The sequence below is a fragment of the Poromitra crassiceps genome (assembly GCF_964638095.1).
Source record: "Poromitra crassiceps genome assembly, chromosome: 7".
NCBI lineage: Eukaryota > Metazoa > Chordata > Actinopteri > Beryciformes > Melamphaidae > Poromitra > Poromitra crassiceps.
In genome coordinates, this window is record NC_139628.1 from 41,969,720 (window position 1) to 41,993,481 (window position 23,762).

General features: G+C 44.9%; 1 protein-coding gene across 1 annotated transcript in view; it reads right to left on the reverse strand.

The window, feature by feature from the left end:
- dnah2 (dynein, axonemal, heavy chain 2) overlaps positions 1-23,762 on the reverse strand; it is a gene marked incomplete at both ends in the record, with an annotated part of 313,900 nt that overhangs the window by 274,857 nt on the left and 15,281 nt on the right. Inside the window, 4 exons of the mRNA XM_083640125.1 lie at positions 9,244-9,365; positions 12,090-12,146; positions 12,448-13,141; positions 23,293-23,450. Of these exons, the coding sequence (XP_083496251.1) occupies positions 9,244-9,365; positions 12,090-12,146; positions 12,448-13,141; positions 23,293-23,450 (1,031 nt within the window). The remainder of the gene's footprint in view (positions 1-9,243; positions 9,366-12,089; positions 12,147-12,447; positions 13,142-23,292; positions 23,451-23,762) is intronic.

The following is a 23,762-nucleotide window of genomic DNA, read 5'->3' on the forward strand; positions in this document are numbered from 1 at the left end:
ATTTTTTGCAAGTCCAAGTCAAGTCTCAAGCGTAGACATAAATAATATGGACGTAGCTATCCAATTTAATTTGTTCTACTTGGAGTTCAAATGTTGGCCGTCACCATCTTGATTTTTCGTCAGCAGAGGGGAAGGAATGGGTTGAGTCCTCCCACACCTCACGTGAGATGGGAGTTTCCCAGAGCTGCAGCTCTGCCTGCTATTGGTCCGTGACCGGCAAGCTGCATGATCACTGGACAGGCGATCTGTCAATCACCCCCTTTTCTATCATCTATTTTACTCCAAATGGGCGGGTTATATAAAGATTGACCCCCCTACAGTTATTAAAAGGTGAAATTAGCTATATAGACCAAAACCGTGTTTCAGCTCTAACTGGAAAGATGTTTAATCCTAAAAGACGGGCATTTTAACATGGGGAAATCTGCCTACTGCACCCTCCCCCGAGTGGCCATTCGAGGAATTACAGCTTAAACAAAGACTTCTGCACCTTCCTGGGAAACGGGGTGTGCTTGGCCACTGGTCTCAAGTCTTTGAGGGGATAATTCAAGTCAAGTCTCAAGTCTTTGGTCACAAGTCCAAGTCAAGTCTCAACTCTTACTCAACTCAACCGGTCTGCTAGAACAGGGGTTCCCAAACTTTTTTGTGCCAAGGACCGGTAGATACTCTACATGAAAAAAAAGTTGCGGGCCGGTTGTCAATTTTAATGGTTTTAGTTACATATATATTTACTCACCAGATGGCGACAAAGGGTAAATAACAGCCTTTTGTGTTGTACTGTATGTAGCCTATACAGTATTTATGTTTTTGTTTTAACTACAAACAAATAAATGTCAACTTGAAACTATGTTTCAACTACCACACACAGCCTATAATATTATAGCCTATGTTTATATTAAAAAAAAAAAAAAAAAAAAAAATGGCCCGGTACCGGTCTGCGGCCCGGTGGCTGGGGACCACTGTGCTAGAACACTGCATAGCTAAAACTAAGGAATTCAAAGCACACTGTATTATCCTCTCCTTTATCAGAATCAGAATCCCTTTTATTGCCGCAATATGCAAAGATTACATACGAGGAATTTGTCTTAGTGTAAGTATGCAGTGTAACGCTTATATCAATATTCAGAAGATCTATTAGCATACAGTATCAGTATTGGTTAGTAGTATTATTAGTAGATATACCCTTAATGGTAAAGCACCAAAAAATAAAAATAACTAGAAAAGTGCACGCACTCAGTAGAGTGCAGATCTCCGCCAGGCACCGCAACGCATAAAGCCCAATTTATGGTTCGTCGCTGTCTCCAATTGCACTTATCTGTTTCACCATTCAATGTTTACAGATTTGGTGAGTTGCCTGAGGTACAGCTTTGCTTGACAGTTTATGCTGAGAGGTGCATTATTTGTTATAAATCACTGATGATGTCATAACCACTGATGATGTCATAGGCATTGTGTTATGGAGTGAATTGTGATACCATCAGTGATGTCATTAATCCTTCCCTGCTGAGGTTGTGAACGACAACAACATGGACAATGGGCAATTGTGATGTCATTAGGGGTGTCACGGTACACAAAAGTCACGGTACGATACGTACCTCGGTTTTGGGGTCACGGTTCGGTACGAATACGGTACGGTACGAAAACGGGGAAAAAAGCAACAAACCCCAAATTCTGTTTTTTTCACTTTGAATTTTTCTGAATTCTGTTTTTTACGCTAATTTTACCATCAGAAATAGTGTCTAATAAGTGGGAATGAATAAATGTTTAACTCTAGAGCAGTGATTTCCAGTGGGGTGCGCCTCCCTCTCAGTATTCCAGCTGTTTGACAGGGCAAAGGCATTTCCCCCCACTTTAAATCTTTATTGTACACAAGTGTATTTGTTTTATGTAGCATTTGCTATTGATGTGTTTGATTTAAGCACTAATTTGGAATCCTATCTAAAAGCGGCCACTAGGCAAAATACCTACATGTTCAGTAGAAGAAGAATAAAACGGCAGAAGAAGAGTGACGTTAAGATTGACAGCAAGCCTGTTACTAGCCTGTTAGCCTACTAGCCTTTTGTTTACCATAATGATTACGTTCGGTCATCTAATGGATTATTGGAACATGACAAGGAGTCATCGCCCCGCATCTTGCTTGTCATCCCATGCGATGTAAGTTGCTTGTTTACAAGTTAACAGCTTTGTCAGTGTTATGTAACGTTTAGCCGCTTCTTCTGTGGCGTTTAATTCAATTAAATTCAAAGGCGTTCAAACAGCATTTAGGTGCTTCTGGATTTGACGTATTCGTCGTGTCATTTCACGTACCGTGAAACGACGTACCGTGAACTCACGGGACGAATACATGAACCGTGACACCCCTAGATGTCATCGATGATGTCTGTATCTATCTATCTGACATCATCAGTGATGTCATCAATCACTGACAATGTCATACCCGCTATTATATGTCTTAGGCACCATCATGTTAAAATCACTGATGATGTCATTACCACCGATGTCATAGGCATTGTGTCATAGAGTGAATTTTGATACCATCAGTGATGTAATTAATCCTTCCCTGCTGAGGTTGTGAACGACACCAACATGGACAATGATGTCGACAGTGATGATGTCATAATTGATGAAAATGTCATAATTGATGATTTCACTGATGTCAGTGACAGGGCGAAGGCATTTCCCCCCACTTTAAATCTTTATTGTACACAAGTGTATTTGTTTTATGTAGCATTTGCTATTGATGTGTTTGATTTAAGCACTAATTTGGAATCCTATCTAAAAGCGGCCACTAGGCAAAATACCTACATGTTCAGTAGAAGAATAAAACGGCAGAAGAAGAACGACGTTAAGATTGACAGCAAGCCTGTTACTAGCCTGTTAGCCTACTAGCCTTTTGTTTACCATAATGATTACGTTCGGTCATCTAATGGATTATTGGAACATGACAAGGAGTCATCCCCTCTTCCTCACCGCATCTTGCTTGTCATCCCACGCGATGTAAGTTGCTTGTTTACAAGTTAACAGCTTTGTCAGTGTTATGTAACGTTGAGCCGCTTCTTCTGTGGCGTTTAATTCAATTCAATTCAATGGCGTTCAAACAGCGTTTAGGTGCTTCTGGATTTGACGTATTCGTCGTGTCGTGACGTACCGTGAACTCACGGGACGAATACATGTACCGTGACACCCCTAGATGTCATCGATGATGTCTGTATCTATATCTGTCTGACATCATCAGTGATGTCATCAATCACTGACAATGTCATACCCCCTATTATGTCTTAGGCACCATCATCATGTTAAAATCACTGATGATGTCATAACCACCGATGGCATAGGCATTGTGTCATAGAGTGAATTGTGATACCATCAGTGATGTAATTAATCCTTCCCTGCTGAGGTTGTGAACGACACCAACATGGACAATGATGTCGACAGTGATGATGTCATAATTGATGAAAATGTCATAATTGATGATTTCACTGATGTCGCTCTTGAAATGTCACTGTTAAGGATGATGCCACAGTGATGTCACTGTTGAAGGATTGAATGATGTCATCATTGAAGACAAGGTCAACAGTGATGATGTCATAATTGATGATAATCTCATCATTGGTGATGTTACACCTGACGTATGAGGGTTGGTGATTTCACTTATGATGTCATACTTATGATGTCATCACAATAGGCATCCTCACTAGTAAAATGCAGGAGCTACACCAGCGAGGTTGGAACAGATGCATCCACGGACGCACACACACAACCAATCTCATAATCTCCCCCCGGGGTTGCCTCTGGCAGAGATAATAAACTAGAATGACCGCAACCCGGACTTATGCCTACGCCATTAGTTCATTCTTGAGTCCAAATCACCATTTGAGGCAAATGGAAGAAATTCCGTCAAGGCGCTCCTGAGATGTTGCGTTACAGAGCTTGGAAATTGGGTGTGTGAGGTCACAGTGACCTTGAACTTTGACCACCAAAATGTAATCAGTTCATCCTTGAGTCCAAGTGGACGTTTGAGGCAAATTCGAAGAAATTCCATCAAGACATTCCTGAGATATCGCGTTAACAAGCTTGAAAATGGCATTCGAGAGGTCACAGTGACCTTGACCTTTGACCTTTGATAACCAAAATGCAAACTGCGTCCAAGTCGATGTTTGAGCCAAATCAGAATAAATTATATCAAGCCGTTCTTGAGATATTGCGTTAACGAACTTGGGAATGGCGTTTGTGAGGTCACAGTGACCTTGAAGTTTGACCACCAAAATGTAATCCTTGAGGCCAAGTTAATGTTTGAGGCAAATTTGATGAAATTCCGTCAAGGCATTCCTGAGATATGGCGTTAACAAGCTTGAAAATGGCGTTGGAGAGGTCACAGTGACCTTGACCTTTCATCATTAAAATGTAATCCGTTCATCCTTGAGTGCAAGTTGATGTTTGAGGTAAATTTGATGAAACTCCGTCAAGGCATTCCTGATGTTGCGCTAACAAGCTTGAAAATGGTGTTCGAGAGGTCACAGTGACCTTGGCCTTCGACCTTTGACCACCAAAATCTAATCAGTTCATCCTTGAGTCCAAGTCGATGTTTGAGACAAATTTGATTCAATTCCGTCAAGGCACTCCTGAGATATCGCGTTAACAAGCTTGAAAATGGCGTTCGAGAAGTCACAGTGACCTTGACCTTTGACCTTTGACACCAAAATCCAATCAGATCATCCTTGAGTCAAAGTCGATGTTTGAGGCAAATTTGATGAAATTCCCTCAAGGCGTTCCTCAGATATCGCGTTAACAAACATCGTACGGACGGACAACCCGGATCCATAATGCCTCCGGCCTGGCTATCGCCGGCAGAGGCATAAAAATTTGGGATGCACGATATATCGGCAATCATATCGGTATCGGCCAGTATCGGCCGATTTTTTAACATATCGGTCATATCGGTATCGGTCAGATGTTGCAATGTTAATATCGGTTATCATTATCAGCCAAATTCTTCACATTGATATGAAATAATGCAGTAAATCTATGATTTATGGGCTTTTCCAAGATTGTTCACGAGTCCCAAATCTGGATTCCGAGTCGAGTCTCAAGTCTTTTGAGGATGAGTCACAAGTCAAGTCTCAAGTCACTGTGTTTGTGACTTAAGTACGACTCGAAGTCCAAGTCTCCATGTCTGACACATACCTATTCCTTGTAGTGGATGTCTGACACATACCTATTCCTTATAGTGGATGCCAAAAACATTCCTCCCCTGCATAAGTACTGTATATAGATGTAGGCACCAATTTTAAAGGCAGAGAATCCAAGTGCAGTAAAGTTCAGGTCAGGAGAAATAAGAAACAAGGAGAAGGCGACGCGGGTCCACATCTGCAGCTCTCCGTGTCTCTAACTGCAGATGAAAGGAAGTGGTTTGAAGTTGATGCGGTGCTATTTCTCCAATGACTCAGATTAAACAGTGATGCCGAGGCCGAGTGGCACATTCATCACTTCAATGATACTTTTAGTGGCCGTTCCCCTGCTCCTGCGGAAATTAACAGCACTGTGGTGCCCTGTGCGTGTGTGCGACACACACATGCTCGCCCACACACACACACACACACACAAGAAGACACTCGCATGTGAGCGGAGCGGAGTGTGGAGCGGAGCGGGGGGATTTTGGCTTGAGTGGGGAGCGGGGACCAGAGCGGTACCGGAGCGAAAGATGGAGCGGCACCGATCACCCGCTCAGTACCGCTCAGTCCCGCTCCAGTTTCGATGTGATCGAAACAGAATGCATCGGTGCGTGGCTAATTGAGTAATACATTGACAAGAAATAGCAACCAAATCAGCCTAAATAGGCTAAGTGGTAGATAGAAATAATGTTTATGTTAGCACAACATGCAATTGTAGAACATTTCAATATTGGACAAAATAAAACAGAAATCAAAACACAACCCTATGTGAAACATGTATGTAATCCAGGTGCTATATACAGTATATCCCTCGCAGATTTAACGTGATTTGGATGAGTGACAGCCTCTACTGTGATGCACTGTGATCTCCGCTCCAATAAGACTTGGCTTACTTCATGTGCACGCCCACTATTTTCTTGCCAGCTGCTGCGAGACCAGAAGGAAGAGAAATGAACATGCAGCTGACTCTGCTGAGCTCATGTTATTTGTAGTGAGCAATGCCCATTGCCCAGGAGTTTAAACGCAAATTAAAACACCCTGGCCTTTTGATCTCTTTTATTCTTTTGAGCGGAGCGGAGCGGTGAGTGCGAGCGGGTGAAATCTGTATCGAGCGGGGAGCGGTCTGGAGCGGAGCGGTCTGGAGCGGCCGTGAGCGCTGGAGCGGGTGGAAAGGACCGCTCTGGGAGCGAAGAGCGGTAATTATCGCCGCTCCGCTCCGCTCACATGCTCTGGAAGACAGACACTTCTGCTCACATGAAAACAGGAGCATGTGTGTTTTGGGCATGTAAGGGCTATGTTTTCCAATGCTTCTCAAACAACATCACCCTCTTTTTATATACATAACTTTGGCATTCTTATTATAGTTCATATTCTGATACCCGTTGGAGCACACAATCACTGGCCATTTAGTTGCTCACTCACAGAGTTGGCATGCAGCCTCTCCTCTCTCTCTCCCCAGACAGTTTTCATAGTCCACTACTTCCCCGGGCTGATTCCAACTCTGCTCAGCTGTTGTGCTCCTCCACTCAAGTGACCTGCATCAGTAGCTAATGAATGGAGCTCACCATGGTGCTGAACCTGTGTTCACTCATTGTGGCCACTAATTAGCAATTTTTGCCCATTTAGTCGGCCCTAATTACCTAATTTAAAAAAAATCCGGCTCTGTTAGGTCAACCACAGGGGTGCTCTTTAAACTTCCTGAAAGATTCATGTAAAATGGCATAGCTGTGGCCACGCACGCACGCACACACGCCCGCATCCACCCACGCACGCACACTCACACACAGACACTTGGAATTCTTAATGGAGCATATACAGGGCGTGAAAGGGGGCTTTCTGGTTTTACAACCTGGACCTTCTTTTCGTCTTTTCTTTATGATTTTTAACTCACCCTGAAACTATGTGTTTTTCGCATGCTAGGTTTATTGAGCTATAAAAATGGCTGATGGTCGCATCCAATCACAGACAGGGATCGGCCAGGTGCCTTCAGGTGCGGCTACGGTGTTCCACGTCACCGTCACGTCACCTGGGTGGTTCGAAAGGTTCACTTTTATGGAATAAAAGGTAAAGAGCATTCAAGTCTGTGCACTATGCGTGCTATAGCTAGCTACTCTGCTCCGGATGTGCTTCCAACTCGCCCTGTTGTGAAGTGCTTTCAACTTTCAACTCTCTCAATTGAAGTTCCATTGGCATTTCCTAATCAATAAGCTAATAATTGCATCTCACACATACAGATTCACCCGTGGCATTGAGGATTTCTCTCCTTTTGCTAAAACCTTGGACAGTGCATCTCATCATTTCTTCTTTTTGACATCGCGGCTGAATATTTCGGACTCTGTATGACATATCAGATGTGTACATTGAGATTCAGTCCTCCTATAATGCAGTTTATAGGAGAATGTATGGCTTTAAATATACTTTCATAAGACATCTTCCTGGACTCTTGGCTTTATTCATTTGGTTTATATTAGCGGTTATATATATTATATAGCGGATGAGGGATGGTGAAATTCCATTCTACAACAACTGGCGTCACGAACAGGATAGGTAAATTACAGCTGCCATTATCTTGCTGTTGCTATGATATAACTAGAACGACCGCACCGCGGATTTATGCCTCCGCCATTAGTTCATTCTTGAGTCCAAATCGCCATTTGAGGCAAATTGGAAGAAGTTCCGTCAAGGCGCTCCTGAGATGTTGCGTTACAGAGCTTGGAAATTGGGTGTGTGAGGTCAGTGACCTTGAACTTTGACCTTTAACCATCAAAGTCTAATCCTTGTTTATCCTTGAGTGCAAGTTAATGTTTGAGACAAATTTGATTAAATTCTGTCAAGGCATTCCTGAGATATGGCGTTAAGAAGCTTGAAAATGGCGTTGGAGAGGTCAGAGTGACCTTGACCTTTGACCTTTGATCACCAAAATGTAATCCGTTCATCCTTGCGCCCAAGTCGACGTTTTGGGCCAAATTGGAAGAAATTCCATCAAGCCATTCTTGAGATATCGCTTTAATGAACTTGGGAATGGCATTCGTGAGGTCACAGTGACCTTGACCTTTGACCACGAAAATCAAATCAGTTCATCCTTGAGTCCAAGTCGATGTTTGAGACAAAGTTTATGAAATTCCGTCAAGGCATTCCTGAGATATCGCGTTAATAAGCTTGAAAATGGCGTTCGAGGTCACAGTGACCTTGACATTGCACATGCCCGCATATCCCGTTTCAGGCCGTGGCTGGGCTCGTTATTGCGTTGTGGTGGATAGATTTGGAAAATTTATTTTCAGGGTGAGTTAAAAATCATAAAAAAAAAAGACGAAAATAAGGTTGTAAAAAAACGAATTCCCCTTTAAACTGTGGCCTCGTTTAGCTCATCACACTTATTCATGGTACACCTTCACAGTTCTAAAACAACAAAGGTTGTGACAAATGCTAACTTTGTTATGGAGAAACAAAATGACTAATTGCATGACAATTCCTCAAGATAGGGGTCTAAATAGGGAAGTGTGTGTGTGTGTGTGTGTGTGTGTGTGCGTGCGTGAGTGCGCACGTGCGTGTAGCATTGTGGAGAGGAGCTGGTAGGCTACCTTCAAATGCCATTTACTATAAGTCATTATTTCAAGACACCTAAATTGACGTTTTCATCTATGTTTCTATGATCTTACAATCATAACACTTTAACATAACACTCCATCTGACGCATTAGTTGTTGGATCACACAGAGTAATCTAACAATTATCATTACATCCTATTTTTTCCCCAAAGCAACTTTAATGATGGTGGTTGTGTTCATTCAGTAACAGTAACTGTACAGTCACTATGGGTGTGTGTGTGTATTTGCATGTGTGTCTGTGTCGGGGGGGTAAATGAATACAGCATGTATAGCGTGTGTGCACTATAAAGTCATCCATGCATGCAGAACATCCAGTACTTAGCAGTGTAGTTGGCTGTGCAGCAGTCTGAGTGTTTAATTTGATCAGTGTGGCCCTAACCTCGTGGGAGGAATACCCAATAAAAGACATTTTGGTGTCTGGATAAGCGTAAATCCATCCAATTTGGGACCTAATTAAGTGGGACTTACAACGTGGTGCTGGGACAGTAGGTTATAAGGGCCTGAGGGAGGACCGGAGGCGCCAACAGCTCTGCCCTCTCAGGAGACGAGGAGGGAGAGAAGACTGTGGGGTCACTGTGGCTTACACAGGGCTGGGAGCACACGCATACAGTACACATGCACAGCACACAGACAAAGACATACATAGACACATGCTCAGGAGACAGGACTTTGACAAAGACATACACAGACATACACACTCGGGAGACAGGACTTTGACAAAGCAGATTCTGACAATCGATGAACACCTTTTTCACCTATTTACTGTACAACAGCGGAAGTAACTAAGTACAAATACTTTGTTACCGTACTTAAGTAGACTTGTCAAAAGTACAGATAACGTAAGTATTTATTTTTCTGACAACTTTTTATGTTTACTCACTACATTCTAACACAAATATCTGTACTTTCTACTCCTTTTACATGTTCAAAACCGTCTAGTGACTTTAGTTGTCATGCACGGCAGACACAAACGATGCGATGCGTCTGTCTCTCTCATCTTGCGCGCTGACCCAGGTTTCCTGCATTACGTGCACCTTTTTTTTGTGGAAAAACGATATCACACAAATTAATCAAAATACTGTATAGTCTTTATACATCTTAAAACATGGAGGGGATCTTCTAGGTTTAATAGTATTAGAATCCTACTACTGTGTGTCATGAGTTTTGTCACACACACACACCCTCAAAAAGAAGTGCACCCATGTTTTATAGACCCCTTATACAGCTGTCAACATTGGAGCTGCGCGCGCATCATGAAGGCAAAAAGCAGAGAGCCCAGCATTGACAGACACAGAGAGCTGTGTAAAAGCCCCGCTGTCAGGCCTGCTCTGTGCCCATCTGCGACACAGTTAGATTTTAGTTTTAAAATGCAGTTCTAGGCTTACTACAACAGCTTATCGCCTAGTGATAAGCAATGTTATGCATCGCAATTAACGTTGGTTAATGGCATACGTCTCACAGACCCATACGCACTGGCGCTGTGTCAATGGATAAAAGACAAGAAGAATTGGCCAAGCCTAGAGTGGCCAGCAATACATAGCGTAGATAGTTATTCTGTAACTTGCAAAGATATATTGTTATGTTGATAATGCACACAACTCAATAATGACATTTTTAATGATGTCCTCTTTCCAATCAGTTCAACTCAATAATGACATTATGTAACGTTACTTGGTTGTTAACTAACCGAGCGATGTGGCTGTTAGCAGCCTACAGCTACAGGCAGCTTACCTGATTATGAAATGAGCACTACAAAGTCGGGCCTTTTTAATGATGTCCTCGTTCCAATCAGTTCAACTCAATGACATTATTTAACGTTACTTGGTTGTTAACTAACCGAGCAATGTGGCTGTTACTAGCAGCCTACAGCTACGGCTTACCTGATATGAAATGAGCGAGCACTGCAAAGTCCGGCATTTTTAATGATTTCCTCTTTCGGCTTGCAACCAAAGACGCCTACGGTTAGCATTAAAAGCAGTATGAGTTGACGGGATTCTGTAAAACTTGTCTTTAGTCATTGCTTTGTTGATAGTGTAACAGACTGTTCAGTGTTGTGTTGTGTTCTATTGCGTGTGTATGCGAGGCTGTGTATGTTCCCTCGAGTTGCCCTCAAACAGGATATGTGGGGAGAATTAGGTGAAGCTTGTTATAACGTTACAGCCTGTCTCTATCGTTTATTATTTTATTAACCAAGTGTGAATAGGCGGACCCGAATACGCTGCTACAATAGCTTTCCGATTCTGGCATCCCACTGCACAACACGAAGACATGTCTAGCTCGTCTAGTTTTCCAGCCACTGGAAAACTACTTGCCACGGCTGCGCGGACTCTGTCTTTATGCCTCTGTCATGCGCATTGACGCTGCGTGATGTCAGTGTGACGTAGTCGTATAAGGGGTCTATTTAGCGTGCAAAGTGCGTGATTTTCTATTTTATCATACCAGTGATGAAGGCCATATTTTCTACATGGATGTTGGTTCAGTGTGGGATGACCCAGGTCGGATGGAGGGCTGACTCAACCCTCAAAATGCTCAAGTGACATCACTGATGAGATCACTCACTGATGATATCACTGATGACATAACTGTTGAGATCACATTTGCTCAAGTGACATCACTCACCAGTGTCTGTCACACATTGCTGCCTAGCATACTGTAGGTTTGCCAGGAAAGCTAGCTGGCTGCCGGCCTAAATCTGGCTCTGTCTGAAGCTGACTGACTGACTGACTCACAACCCTGAGGACAAATTACATCATCAGTGGCCGGCAGCCAGCTACCTGGCAATATTTTTGCCAGGCAGCCAGATGACATCATCAGTGATGTCATCAGTAAGTAACACACAAGCTGCCTGGCATATAGCGAATTTGTGCTTGTTTATTTAATGGAAATGTGTCTGTAAAAACAGGGTGTAAGGCAAGCACATCCAAAAGAAGACACGGAGTCTAATAAGGTGTGGCCGATGATGTCATTGTCATAAATCACTGATGATGTCACAGACCGTGATGAGGTCATAATTCACTAGATAGTTTAGTATTTTTCTGATACCAGTGCTAAAACGATACTTGGTACCGTGTCAAAATGGTGCCTGAACCTGTACTTTTAAAAAATGTATGCAAATTTAATGCAGTTTTTTTAAGAGGCTGTAAAGAGGATTTCAAACGATAATGTTACGTCATGCCCTATAACGTTAGTGAAGGTGCGTGCAGCGCCGGTTTCGTAGCACCCAAGGGCGGATATTTCACTCAGCAGCTCGGCCATGGCACATAAAAAAGAGGTACCTAAATCTGCGTTACCAAATCGGTGCCGGGTTTCGGTACCCAACCATACGCACTACTACAATAAGGCGGCCGGCGGCTCAGCCGCGCCCCCACCAACTGCTCACGAAGAGCACGAGACATGCAAAAAATTTGCACGTGACACTTCCTGTCTGTAACGGAGCCCACAGCATAAGAATTCTTCACACGTGTGTACAGCACTTGTACTACGGAGTGACATTAAAAATCTTGAATCTTCCAGTGCAAGCAATAGTAATAAAAGTCATACATTCAAATAAACAGCTTCCCCATTCTGTTTCCAAGCTGTTTATGGAAGGAGAGAGGCAGGCTCTGGGTGTCGGCTCGTCCAGGAAGAGACGGCTCCTCATGGTTACCAATGGTAACCATCTGCCCTCAGTACAGACCGCTCAGAAACGTGCGCCTGTGCCTGCTGGCCCTGGCTCCCGGAGGAGCCTTCCTGCTGGGCTGCTTTCTGTTTCACCATGGTCCAGTCAAACGTGTTGTCGTACTGGTGGTTCAGCGTCCTGAAGAGGTTGCGGAACAGTTGGCGCAGGTAGGGGTAGTCTGGAGCCTCGTCAAAGCTTAAGTGACGGCAGTAGTTCAGATACATGGCAAACTCTGCTGGGAAACCCTGACAGAGGACCTCCACAGGAGTGGAGATCTTCTTCTCAGAGATCTTCTCGTGTTTCTGCTTCTCAGTGACAGCCTTTAATCCCTGCCAGGGCAGGCTGGTTTTGTTGAAGTACATCAGCACATAGCCTAGCGACTCAAGGTCGTCACGACGACTCTGTTCACTGCCCCGGTGGGCATTGATGGAGGCATAGCGGGCGGTCCCGGTCAGGTTCTTGTCATATCTGTAGGGGATGTGCTGCTGTGTTTGGTTGTCTCGGTACTTCTTGGCCAAACCAAAGTCAATAAGGAACAACTTGTTACATTGACGGCCGATGCCCATGAGGAAGTTATCTGGTTTGATGTCTCTGTGGATTAAGTTCTTTGTGTGGACATACTCAATTCTGCTGATCATCTGGTCTGCAAGCATAAGGACCGTCTTCATGGTGAAGCGACGAGAGCAGAAGTTGAACAGCTCCTCCAGACTGGGTCCCAGCAGGTCCATGACTAGCATGTTACAGTCATTCTCCTGCCCATACCACCTTATATGTGGAATCCCAACTCCTCCTTGTAGGATTTTGTACAGCTTGCTTTCATATAGTAACTGTGGATGACTGGCTTTCTGTGATTCCAATTTTACTGCTACCTCCTCTCCATTTGTGATGTTGATGGCCAGATATATGTCACCAAAAGATCCTGATCCAATCTTTCTGACAAGTTTGTATTTCCCACCAACTTCTTTTTCTATAAACCCGGCTTTGGAGCCGCTGCTGCTCGCCATAATATGCACCGAATCCCGATCTCCACCCGATTCACTGAACGAAATTCTCTGTGGCACAATCTGGACCAGATGTTAGCAGAACATAAGAGTCCTGTTCAAGCTGGACACGACTCGAGCAATTGTGATGTGTCATCAGTGAGTGATGTCATCAGCCTTAATGTTATTATAGCACAATGTCACGACATAATGTTATTGTCATGATGTCATAATGTTATGATGTCATATTGTCATGATGTCATAATGTTAGATGTCATAATGTCCAAAACACACTTTAGGCCCTTCATAAAGCATCCCGTTTGAGACACAGCGTACACACATAGCCGGTGTAATACAGTGACAGACTTGAAGGAATGTTTGCTCAGCAGGGCATGATGACTGGGAGCTCCACGATGCCACCTACGCAGGAGACCTGTACAAACTGAGGACCCTGCAGCAGTAAGAGCGCTTCAGAAGGCCGATCAATCAGCGGAGGATTGTGAGCTATTACGACACTGGACTGGACACTGGATTTCGGTAAAACACTTGGTAGTGTTTTTATATATTGTCAGAATCTGCTTCTGTTCACATTTGTTTATGTGCTAGAAGTGTGATTTGGAGAATTGTTTCGCCATATAATGGCAGTAAATGGAGAGAGGATGAAAAACGTAATTCTCCAATGCACAACAGATAAGATGGCAGATGTTTGGGTGATATTGTGACAAGGAAGCTGCACTACCCAAGGTACTACCAAAGTTCAACATCACTTTAAGGCAGTAGTCTATTTAGAGGTGTGGGTTTGAATCCCGCCACTATCCGCTGTGGTTTCTGGACAGCAGGATGGCCTAGTGGTCAGTGAGGTTGCCCAACCCCTAATTGGAGGTTCTGTCTTCAATTCCCCATGCAGCCATACCTGCTGAATGTGCAACCCTTCCCTGCACCAGAGGTGCCACGCTCGTCAACTGACCTTTGCCCCCAGTCACAGGATGGAAAGACAACTTCCCCTTGGAGGACTATAAAATAAAAGGACAAAATGTAAATAACCCTTTGATCCGCCACTGATTAAACAGATCAAACTTATTATTTTTACGTCACATTAGCACGGTGGTTCCAAACCTCGCCTGGAATTCAAAAGATTTTTTCTTTTTTTTTACACCACACACAATTTAAAACTACCAAAGAGGATTAGGGCCACATGTGGAAAAGAATATTTGAGTTCTGAGTTTAAGTCAGGATTCTGAGATTAGAGTCAGAATTCTGAGTTTAATGTCAGAATTTTGAGGGGGAAAAGTCAGAATTCTGAGATTAAAGTCAGACCTCTCAGATTAAAGTCAGACCTCTCAGAATAAAGTCAAAGTCAAAAAAGTCTGCATTCTGATTTTAATGTCAGAATTCTGAGGAAAAACGTCTGGGGTCCCTAGGTTGTTGGTCCGTCAAACTCGGGTCACAAGCCAAAAAAGGTTGGGAACCGCTGCATTAGTACTGCCCCACCTGGCAGCGTCAGGTTACTGCATTAGCACATCACGAGCTACAACGGCTCAGCTGCAAAGCTAACTTTAATGCAAGATGCCCACAGCCATACCTCCAGAAACAGGGCTGAAGATAGCCAAGTTTACACACCAACATAAACCCCCGTGATAAGCGCTATCACGCAATCATTAAAGTGTTTGGGGGGGGGGGGGGGGGGTGGTCGATTCTACAGTATATGGACAAAGATATATACGCGAGTCACATCGGGCCACGAAACAAATGAGTATCTGTCAGAATCCATTCAGAAGTCTTCCTGCCCGTCACAGGCGGAGCACAAAGTAAAAAGGCCTCCTGCGATAGAGAGACAGAGGGAGCCATATCGCCAGGTCATCTGTGCTTCAAAAGGGAGATATATTAAATTCATTCATCTCAGTCAGTGGGAGGGCCAGTGCCCTGGCTTCCATGTGATGAAGGATAGAGAGATCTCCCCTTCTCATTCTGCTCGCCTGGCTCGCCGCCTTCTGAGCCATTGTCTGGGAAAATATCCACTGTAATAGAGCCAATGGTTAAATAAAGACAGAGAGGTGTGTGTGTGTGTGTGTGTGTGTGTGTGTGTGTGTGTGTGTCTGTGTGTCTGTGTGTCTGTCTGTCTGTCTGTCTTCCATGGATGTGCAACGAGCCAGCGAACGAGCCAGTGGTCGGAAAAGAAGGAAGGAAACAGGAAGGAAGAGGAGAGGGTGATGAAAAAGTCTGATAAGGGGAGAAGCAGAGATGGAGAAAAACGACACAGAGACAGAGACAGGAAGAGAGAGAGACAGAGAGAGAGAGAGACAGAGACAGGGAGAGAGAGAGACAGAGAGAGGGAGAGAGAGAGACAGAGACAGGGAGAGAGAGACAGAGAGAGAGACAGAGAGAGAGAGAGAGAGAGAGAGAGAGAGAGACAGAGAGAGACAGAGAGAGCGAGAGCACCAGAGAGGCCACCGGGGGGACAGAGAGGAGGGAGGGCAGACTGCGGCCAACCTCACATTTATCATGTGTCACCACGCCATGGTCATACAACACGTACATTCACATACTAGATAGATCTAGTATCGCACACACACACGCACGTACACACACGCACGTACACACACACACACACACACGCACACCACGCACACACACACACACACAACACAGAAACGAACCATATCGACTAACACCCCTGAGGGTTATATAAACTAAATAAACTGTTCAGTGTGTGGCGTGCGCGCACACAGACACACAGACACACGTGTGTGTGTGTGTGTGTGTGTGTGTGTGTGTGTGTGTCCCTAACAGTAAAGGAGAGGCGGCACGAGAGCAGAGAAGCTGGCTGTGATTCATGGCCATCTTCCTAGTGAAGTCTCAACTTTGATGGATCTGTGAATGTGTTTTGCACTCTTCCCTCGACTCGCCCGCCTTAAATTGGCTGTTGAGTGAGAGACAGAGAACGAGGGGGAGCGAGGATAGGAGGAGAGGAAAGGAGAGAGAGAAAGAGAGAGAGAGAGGCCAAGTGAGTGAAACGCAGCGGAGAAAGAGAAATGGTGTGGGGCCGACGAAGAGCTCAACACCTGCTTTATTGCTTGATGAAGTCAAGGTGTTGTGTGATGAGGCTGAAAGCTGTTGTTGTTGTTGAACGTGTCTGGAGCCTGTGGACGAGGGGAGGCTCTCTCCCTGGCTCTGACAGCCTGCAGACTGAGCACCTGGCTGGGGGGGAAAACACCCACACTGCCCCTGGTAGCTCTCTCTCTCTAATGGACTAATGCTACCTAAATGCTCCCCCACTCTTTCATGGTCCTTACAACATGGTACAAACGGCAGCTTACAAAACAAATGAGTTTACACAAAAACCACAAAACCTGCAATATACACTTCACAATATCTATGAATTTTCTGAAGAAGCCTCAACAAAACGGCCTAAAATGAACTAAAAAGTTAATTTATAAGTAAATAAAAAATATGTATTCACACGTCAAATAGCTTTACTAACAGCAATTACAGTTCCTTCTGCAATCAACGTGTCCTAGAATGACTTTACTGCACTTAACTGTACGCTGCGTGGGAATTTATCGGCACGGAAACACGTGGAAAACGACGTGTGCGTGAGTTGGAAGTGTGTTTCAGGAGCGGCACTACAGTCTGGCTCCTGTGGTGCCGGTGACAATTTGCCAATGGATTTTCAATGTATGACTTTATTCTGCGTGATTGGGAAAAAGTGGGAGAGGGGGGAGGCCTAGGGGCACTAATAAATGGGTTTTGGGATTGCGTTATGTTGACATAGCGTCTCACGGCACTTCACCAATTTCCCGGGATCAGACTTTTCACAGTGGGAAAATGTGCGAGGGTTGGCCGGTGTCAGAACTGGTGAGGTGTATTCTGATGCACGAGTCTTCCATGCAGCATCTCATTAACGACCTGTCTTATGGTCCATACAACACTCCTCCATTGGTCTCTCTCTCATCTTTTAGACACAACTGATCCCTCCCATTTCTCAGGCTCCTCCCTCATTTTTCCACTCTTCCCCCGTTTCCTTTCCCTCCTCCCCCTCTGCCTCAATCACCCATCTCCATTTCCCACTTTTGCATATTCTCTATGTTAGGACTGCGACTAATGATTACTTTCATAATGGATCTGTAATCATAATCTGTTGATTATTTATTTTCTCGATTAATCGGTTAGTTGTTTGTGGTCTATAAAATGTCACAGAATGGTGAACGTTTTTCATCACTTTTTCCCCGAAGCCCAAGATGACGTCCTCAAATGTCTTTTGTCCTGACCAACAGTCCACAACCCAAAGATAATCTTGTTTGCTGTCATAGAAGACTAAAGAACCCAGAAAATTTTCACATTGAAGAAGCTGGAATGAGAGATTATAAAAAAACTAGATTATGCAAAAAATTTAACGAAAATTGTATTGTGCTTGCTGTCCTCGGGACGAACCACCCCCAACGCCCCTGCCCTTCGATCCAGTTTAAATGCTGCCCCAATCGGCAATGTGTAGCTAGGATGTGTGTAGGCTGTTGCGAGGGTGTTTCTGGCTGCTCATTAGGGCGTTTGTAGATGGTTGCTAGGGTGTACTAAGTAGTTGTAAGCGGGAAATAAGCAGGCCTATGTGAGTAGAGGCGGCAGGAGGCAAGGAATCCAGGGGCGAAAGAATTTTGATTGTAGACGCTACATTTCAAAAGTTATGGATCAAAACGTAAAGAGGGCTGTTATAGCGCCACTATCAGGTGAATAAGTGTAATTTTTTAGATCACAGCAATGAGTAAAAGTGGGGTGAGTCAAGGAAACCTGGGAAAAAATAATTTTGATTGTAGATGCTACGGTTCCAAAGTTATGAACCAAAACATAAAGAGGGCAGTTAATGTATAGCGCCACCGTGAGGTCAATCGGTGTAATTTTTTTAAGTCAGAAAAAAAAATTGTCAATTAATTTTCTGTTGATCGACTAATCAGCTCTACTCTATTCATCACATAATGTACAGCGGGAAGACACAGGAAAGTTGGGAGACGGGGGAGTTCAAACCCACGGCCTTGCAGGGACATCACCAGGAGCGACCACCCGTTCTTCTCCTCCTTTACTCCTCCATCCCTGCCCTGTGGCTGAACCCTGTGTGTGGACTGACTGTGATATTAGCTGTGTGGGTGACAGGCTGGCGTGGTGTGATATCTGAAGGGGAGAAAAACAGATTGTCTCTTTACTTAACTCCCTCCATCACCCCACTCCCTGCCTCCCTAACCCTCCTCCCTGCCTCCCTCACCCCGCTCCGTGTCCCTTACCCTCCTCCCTGACACTCCTCCCTGCCTCCCTCACCCTCCTCCCTGCCTCCCTCACCCTCCTCCCTCACCCTCCTCCCTCACCCTCCTCCCTGCCTCCCTCACCCTCCTCCCTCACCCTCCTCCCTCACCCTCCTCCCTGCCTCCCTCACCCTCCTCCCTGCATCCCTCACCCTCCTACCTGCCTCCCTCACACTCCTCCCTGCCTCCCTCACCCTCCTCCCTGCCTCCCTCACCCTCCTCCCTGCCTCCCTCACCCTCCTCCCTGCCTCCCTCGCCAGTCACCGATGAAGGAGGACTGACTGCAGATAGCGGGGGATGTTAGTCATTTATTTTTCAAAAGGTGGCTATCTTTCTCCTAGAGGCATTTCAAGTTCAAGGTCCCTTGGAAATTCCATAAATAAAGGAAACGGATGCGAGAAGGAAATATCCCTGATCTCAATGGCATGTTTGGCATCTCTCTCTCTCTCTCTCTCTCTCTCTCTCTCTCTCTCTCTCTCTCTCTCTCTCTCTCTCTCTCTCTCTCTCTCTCTCTCTCTCTCTCTCTCTCTCTCTCTCTCTCTCTCTCTCTCTCTCTCTCTCTCTAACTTACAGCATTTTGTATCTTACACGTCACTACTACTGTATACAGCTACCCCTGATTCCCACATGCAAACTGTCAGTCAAAGAGATTGACGCATGATGATCTGTTCCTGTGCATTCTGGTGCATGTGAGAGCGTAGTTGAACTAACGCTGATGGGATCACACTTATCGGTAATAAATATGTTGCTGCGAGTCATGTGCAGAGTTCAAGGATTTTGTGTTTAAACTAATTAGCCGTGATTATCAACTGTAGTATCACAACATGGAGTTTCATTGCAACTTTGATTGTCTGATGAAAAGCTCTCATTACAACAGACAGAAGTGGTAAAAAAGCACACCGCACACAACAACGCAAAGCAATTTCACAGATTATCAAGGCATCAATTGGAACAAATCCAAAGCATGCAGCAGCTTCCTCGCAAGTCGCAACGCATCTGCAACAGAGTGATGCAACATGTGCCCACTTTCTCACTCCAAATTAACTTCCTGCTGCACTGACCCATTAAGTGTGATCTGGGGGTGAAGAACATTAGACAGAGAGAGGAAATAAAAACTTCCTAAAGGGGTTTAGTTTTCCCCACTGTCCCTGTCCTCTCCCCTCCCCTCACGCTGTCCCCGTCCATTCCCCTCCCCTCACGCTGTCCCCGTCCTCTCCCCTCACGCTGTCCCCATCCTCTCCCCTCACGCTGTCCCCGTCCTCTCCCCTCACGCTGTCCCCGTCCTCTCCCCTTCCCCTCATGCTGTCGCCGTCCTCTCCCCTCCCCTCACGCTGTCCCCGTCCTCTCCCCTCCCCTCACGCTGTCCCCATTCTCTCCCCTCATGCTGTCCCCATTCTCTCCCCTCATGCTGTCCCCATCCTCTCCCCTCCCCTCACGCTGTCCCCATCCTGCCCCGCCCCAACCTCAGCCATCGATCGGGAACTAAGCGCCGTCTTTAATTGGTTGGATGAGGTCGATTGCCTGTGCAGAAGCCTGAAGGGCTATTGGAGAGCGTGGAATATGTGTGCGTGTGTGTGTGTGTGCGTGTGTGTGTGTGTGTGTGTGTGTGTGTGTGTGTGTGTGCGTCTACCAGTGAAAACATTGGGGGCCCTTCAGACTCCCTCTCTCTCAGAGCAATCATAGTAAGGAAGTGAGAATCAGCAGTTGAGAAAACCACCGGCACCGACCAACTGACTGTGACAACTGAAGGAAAGAAATAACTTCAGCCGCGGTTTTTCCCATCACTTTTTGTCCTGTGTGATCCTACATGAACACTCTGTCTGCCGCTTTCTCTCTCAGCCACAACCTCGCTTAAACTGACACGGAAATGAACTGATGAAGAATGCTCAGTTTAACTTTTTCGCTTATTGCTTTTGTGTTGTTGTTGTTGTTGTTGTCTTCATTCAGGTGGATTTGAAGTTCTGAAGCTCGGGTGCGAGGTGCTTCACTACCGGCCAGGAAAGCCTGAGGTGATGTAACTTCACGCAAAAAGTCATGTGTGAGGGAGGGAGCTGGCTGAGGGGAAACCAAGATATTTGCAGTGATCCGCTGTCACTGTGCGGCGTGTTTGCTGTCACATTGAATGAAGTAAGCAGGCCCTCTGATCTGCTGTCATTAGCCTGAACGGCTCTATATTATGCTATCATTTAGCCTGAACGGCTCTATATTATGCTATCATTTAGCCTGAACGGCTCTATATTATGCTATCATTTAGCCTGAACGGCTCTATATTATGCTATCATTTAGCCTGAACGGCTCTATATTATGCTATCATTTAGCCTGAACGGCTCTATATTATGCTATCATTTAGCCTGAACGGCTCTATATGATGCTATCATTTAGCCTGAACGGCTCTATATGATGCTATCATTTAGCTTGAACGGCTCTATATTATGCTATCATTTAGCCTGAACGGCTCTATATTATGCTATCATTTAGTATAAACGGCTCTATATTATGCTATCATTTAGCCTGAACGACTCTATATTATGCTATCATTTAGCCTGAACGACTCTATATGATGCTATCATTTAGCCTGAATGGCTCTATATTATGCTATCATTTGCCACGTCACATTTTTCAGAGGTGTGGAATTTCAGGACAAAAGCGCAAAACAACAGTAGTCACAAGGTTGCTTAGGCATTTGCCACTGTTGATAACAATTCAACTGAACTGCTATAATCAGTATACGATAGAATGCTGGCAAAAAAAGCCATTTCAGATTCAACACAGCGGGGGGGAAATTCTTCAACTATAAATGAACAGTATGAAAAAAAACCTTGTCTTGTATTTAGCTAGAGTGAACATGCATGTTGCTTAATATAATCATCTGGAAGCACAAGTAATACAATACAGCATAGGAAAATAAACAGACATTACTGCCATTTGCCTTACTTTCAAACATTTTACAGTTGCATCCAAATGAGATGCTGTAAATAAGAGAAATTACAATACTTCAGACCTTTTAATGTGTTGTATGGTCTTAAATTAGATATTTAAGACCATACAACAGAGTTAGCCAGGAGATTATGTTTTCGCCCCCGTTTGTTTGTCTGTCTTTTTGTGTGTGTGTGTGTGTGTGTGTGTGTGTGTGTGTGTGTGTGTGTGTGTGTGTGTGTGTGTGTGTGTGTGTGTGTGTGTGAGTGTGTGTCTGTCTGTCTGTCTGTTTGTCAGCAGGATATCTCAAAAAGTTATGAATGGATTTGCATGAAAGTGCAGAACAGTATGTGATGGGGCAACTTAGAAGTGATTAACTTTCGGGCGTCCGGGTAGTGTAGCGGTAAAGTCCCTGCCTACTAGGGCTGTGGCGATTCACTTATCTCCCGATTCGATACTATCACGATTCTTGGGTGCCGATTCGATTTATATTGCGATTCTTAAGTATTGCGATTCTACGATTATTGCGATTCGATATTACGATTTATTGCGATTTTTGTTTATTTTTTTCAGTTTGTTTGCTTTTTTACACTAGATTAGAACATGGGAAAAGTTGAATCATACACTAGAGACTGTATATTATAGCATGAGTAGGGCTGGGCGATATAGTTAAAAACAGGGGTGGACTGGGATCATAATTCAGGCTGGACATTAGATACCAAGCAGGCCAGGCCGATATGGGCCGACGCGCGTGAAATTTGGGCCGTTTGAAGCCCAATTTGGGCCGTTTGAAGCCAGATTTGGGCCGTTTGAAGTCCAATTTTACAATGAGATGCACCCACTTTAACCCTGAAGTGCAATTATTACTTTAGACTAACTAATAAAGTAATAAAACCACTAGTAAACCAGTAGGCGGCGCCTGGCCTGCTGTTCAGTGAGTGGCCTGACTGCAAGCACCCAAAAAAAAAAATTCTTTTTTTGCGATTATCGATTCTGGAATAAAAGATCGATTAAAAAAATCGTGACATTAAAAATCGCGATACTTAGGTGAATCGATTTTTTCCCCCACCCCTACTGCCTACCAACGCGAGGGGCACAGGTTTGCATCCTCATGTTACATGTACCTCTGGCTTGGTCGGGCGTCCATACAGGTACAATTGGCTTCTGTCTGCGGGAGGGAAGCCGGTTTGAGGGTATTTGTCCTGGTCACTGCACTAGCACCTCCTCTGTTCGGGCGCCTGTTCAGAGGGAATAGCGTGATCCTCCCACGTGCTACGTCCTACCGGTGAGGCTCCAGCTGTCAGTTGAAAAAAAGCGGCTGGCTACTGCTCATGTCTCGGTGGAGGCATGGTGCTAGTCTACGGCTCTCCCCAGATCGGCAGAGGGTGGAGAAGCGACCCGGGCAGCAGGGGGAATAATTGTACAATTGGGTAGATGGGATTAAAAAAAAGGGAGAAAAAAGAAGTGATTAACTTTCCACGCCCACTGGCCAAAAGGGGGCGTGGCGACAGGCTTGGCCAATCACAAAAAGGCGCCTGAGTTACAAACGGCGTGACGTCACACACCACAAAACTTTGTTGAAAGGTTGGCGGAGGTATGCACTCTACAGAGTGCCCTCTAGTTTAATTTGAGACCACCTGCTAATAGCCCCGACACAGCGTGAGCGTTCTCCTACTTGTGGTGAACGTGCGCCTCCTGCAGGTAGGTCTCCTTCCAGGCCAGGCAGCAGGTGATGCAGTCGCCCAGGCTCTGCTTGCTGGAGGTCACGTAGCCCTCAAAGATCCTGTCCAGAGAGATGCTCCCACAGCACAGGCGGATGATCTCATTACTCACCTGCAGCACAGCAGAAAACAAACACCGTCTCACACGCTTGTCACAAATAATGGGCTTCAGGGGGACGGCGTTACTGACACTGAGATTTACATGTATTACATGCTCAAGTGATGAGCTATAATAACAACTCACTGCTATACAAAACCCCTGGATACAAAGTACAGTCTTACAGTACAAAGGCATTAGCTACAAGAGAAAGAGACAAATAACTAGGCAGGCCAAGGCATTCATTACTCGCTCTGAAGCACTCGTGTTGGTTTTGCACAGCGCTCACTTAAAGAGACGGAGGTATTAGCGTTTGTAAAAGACTGG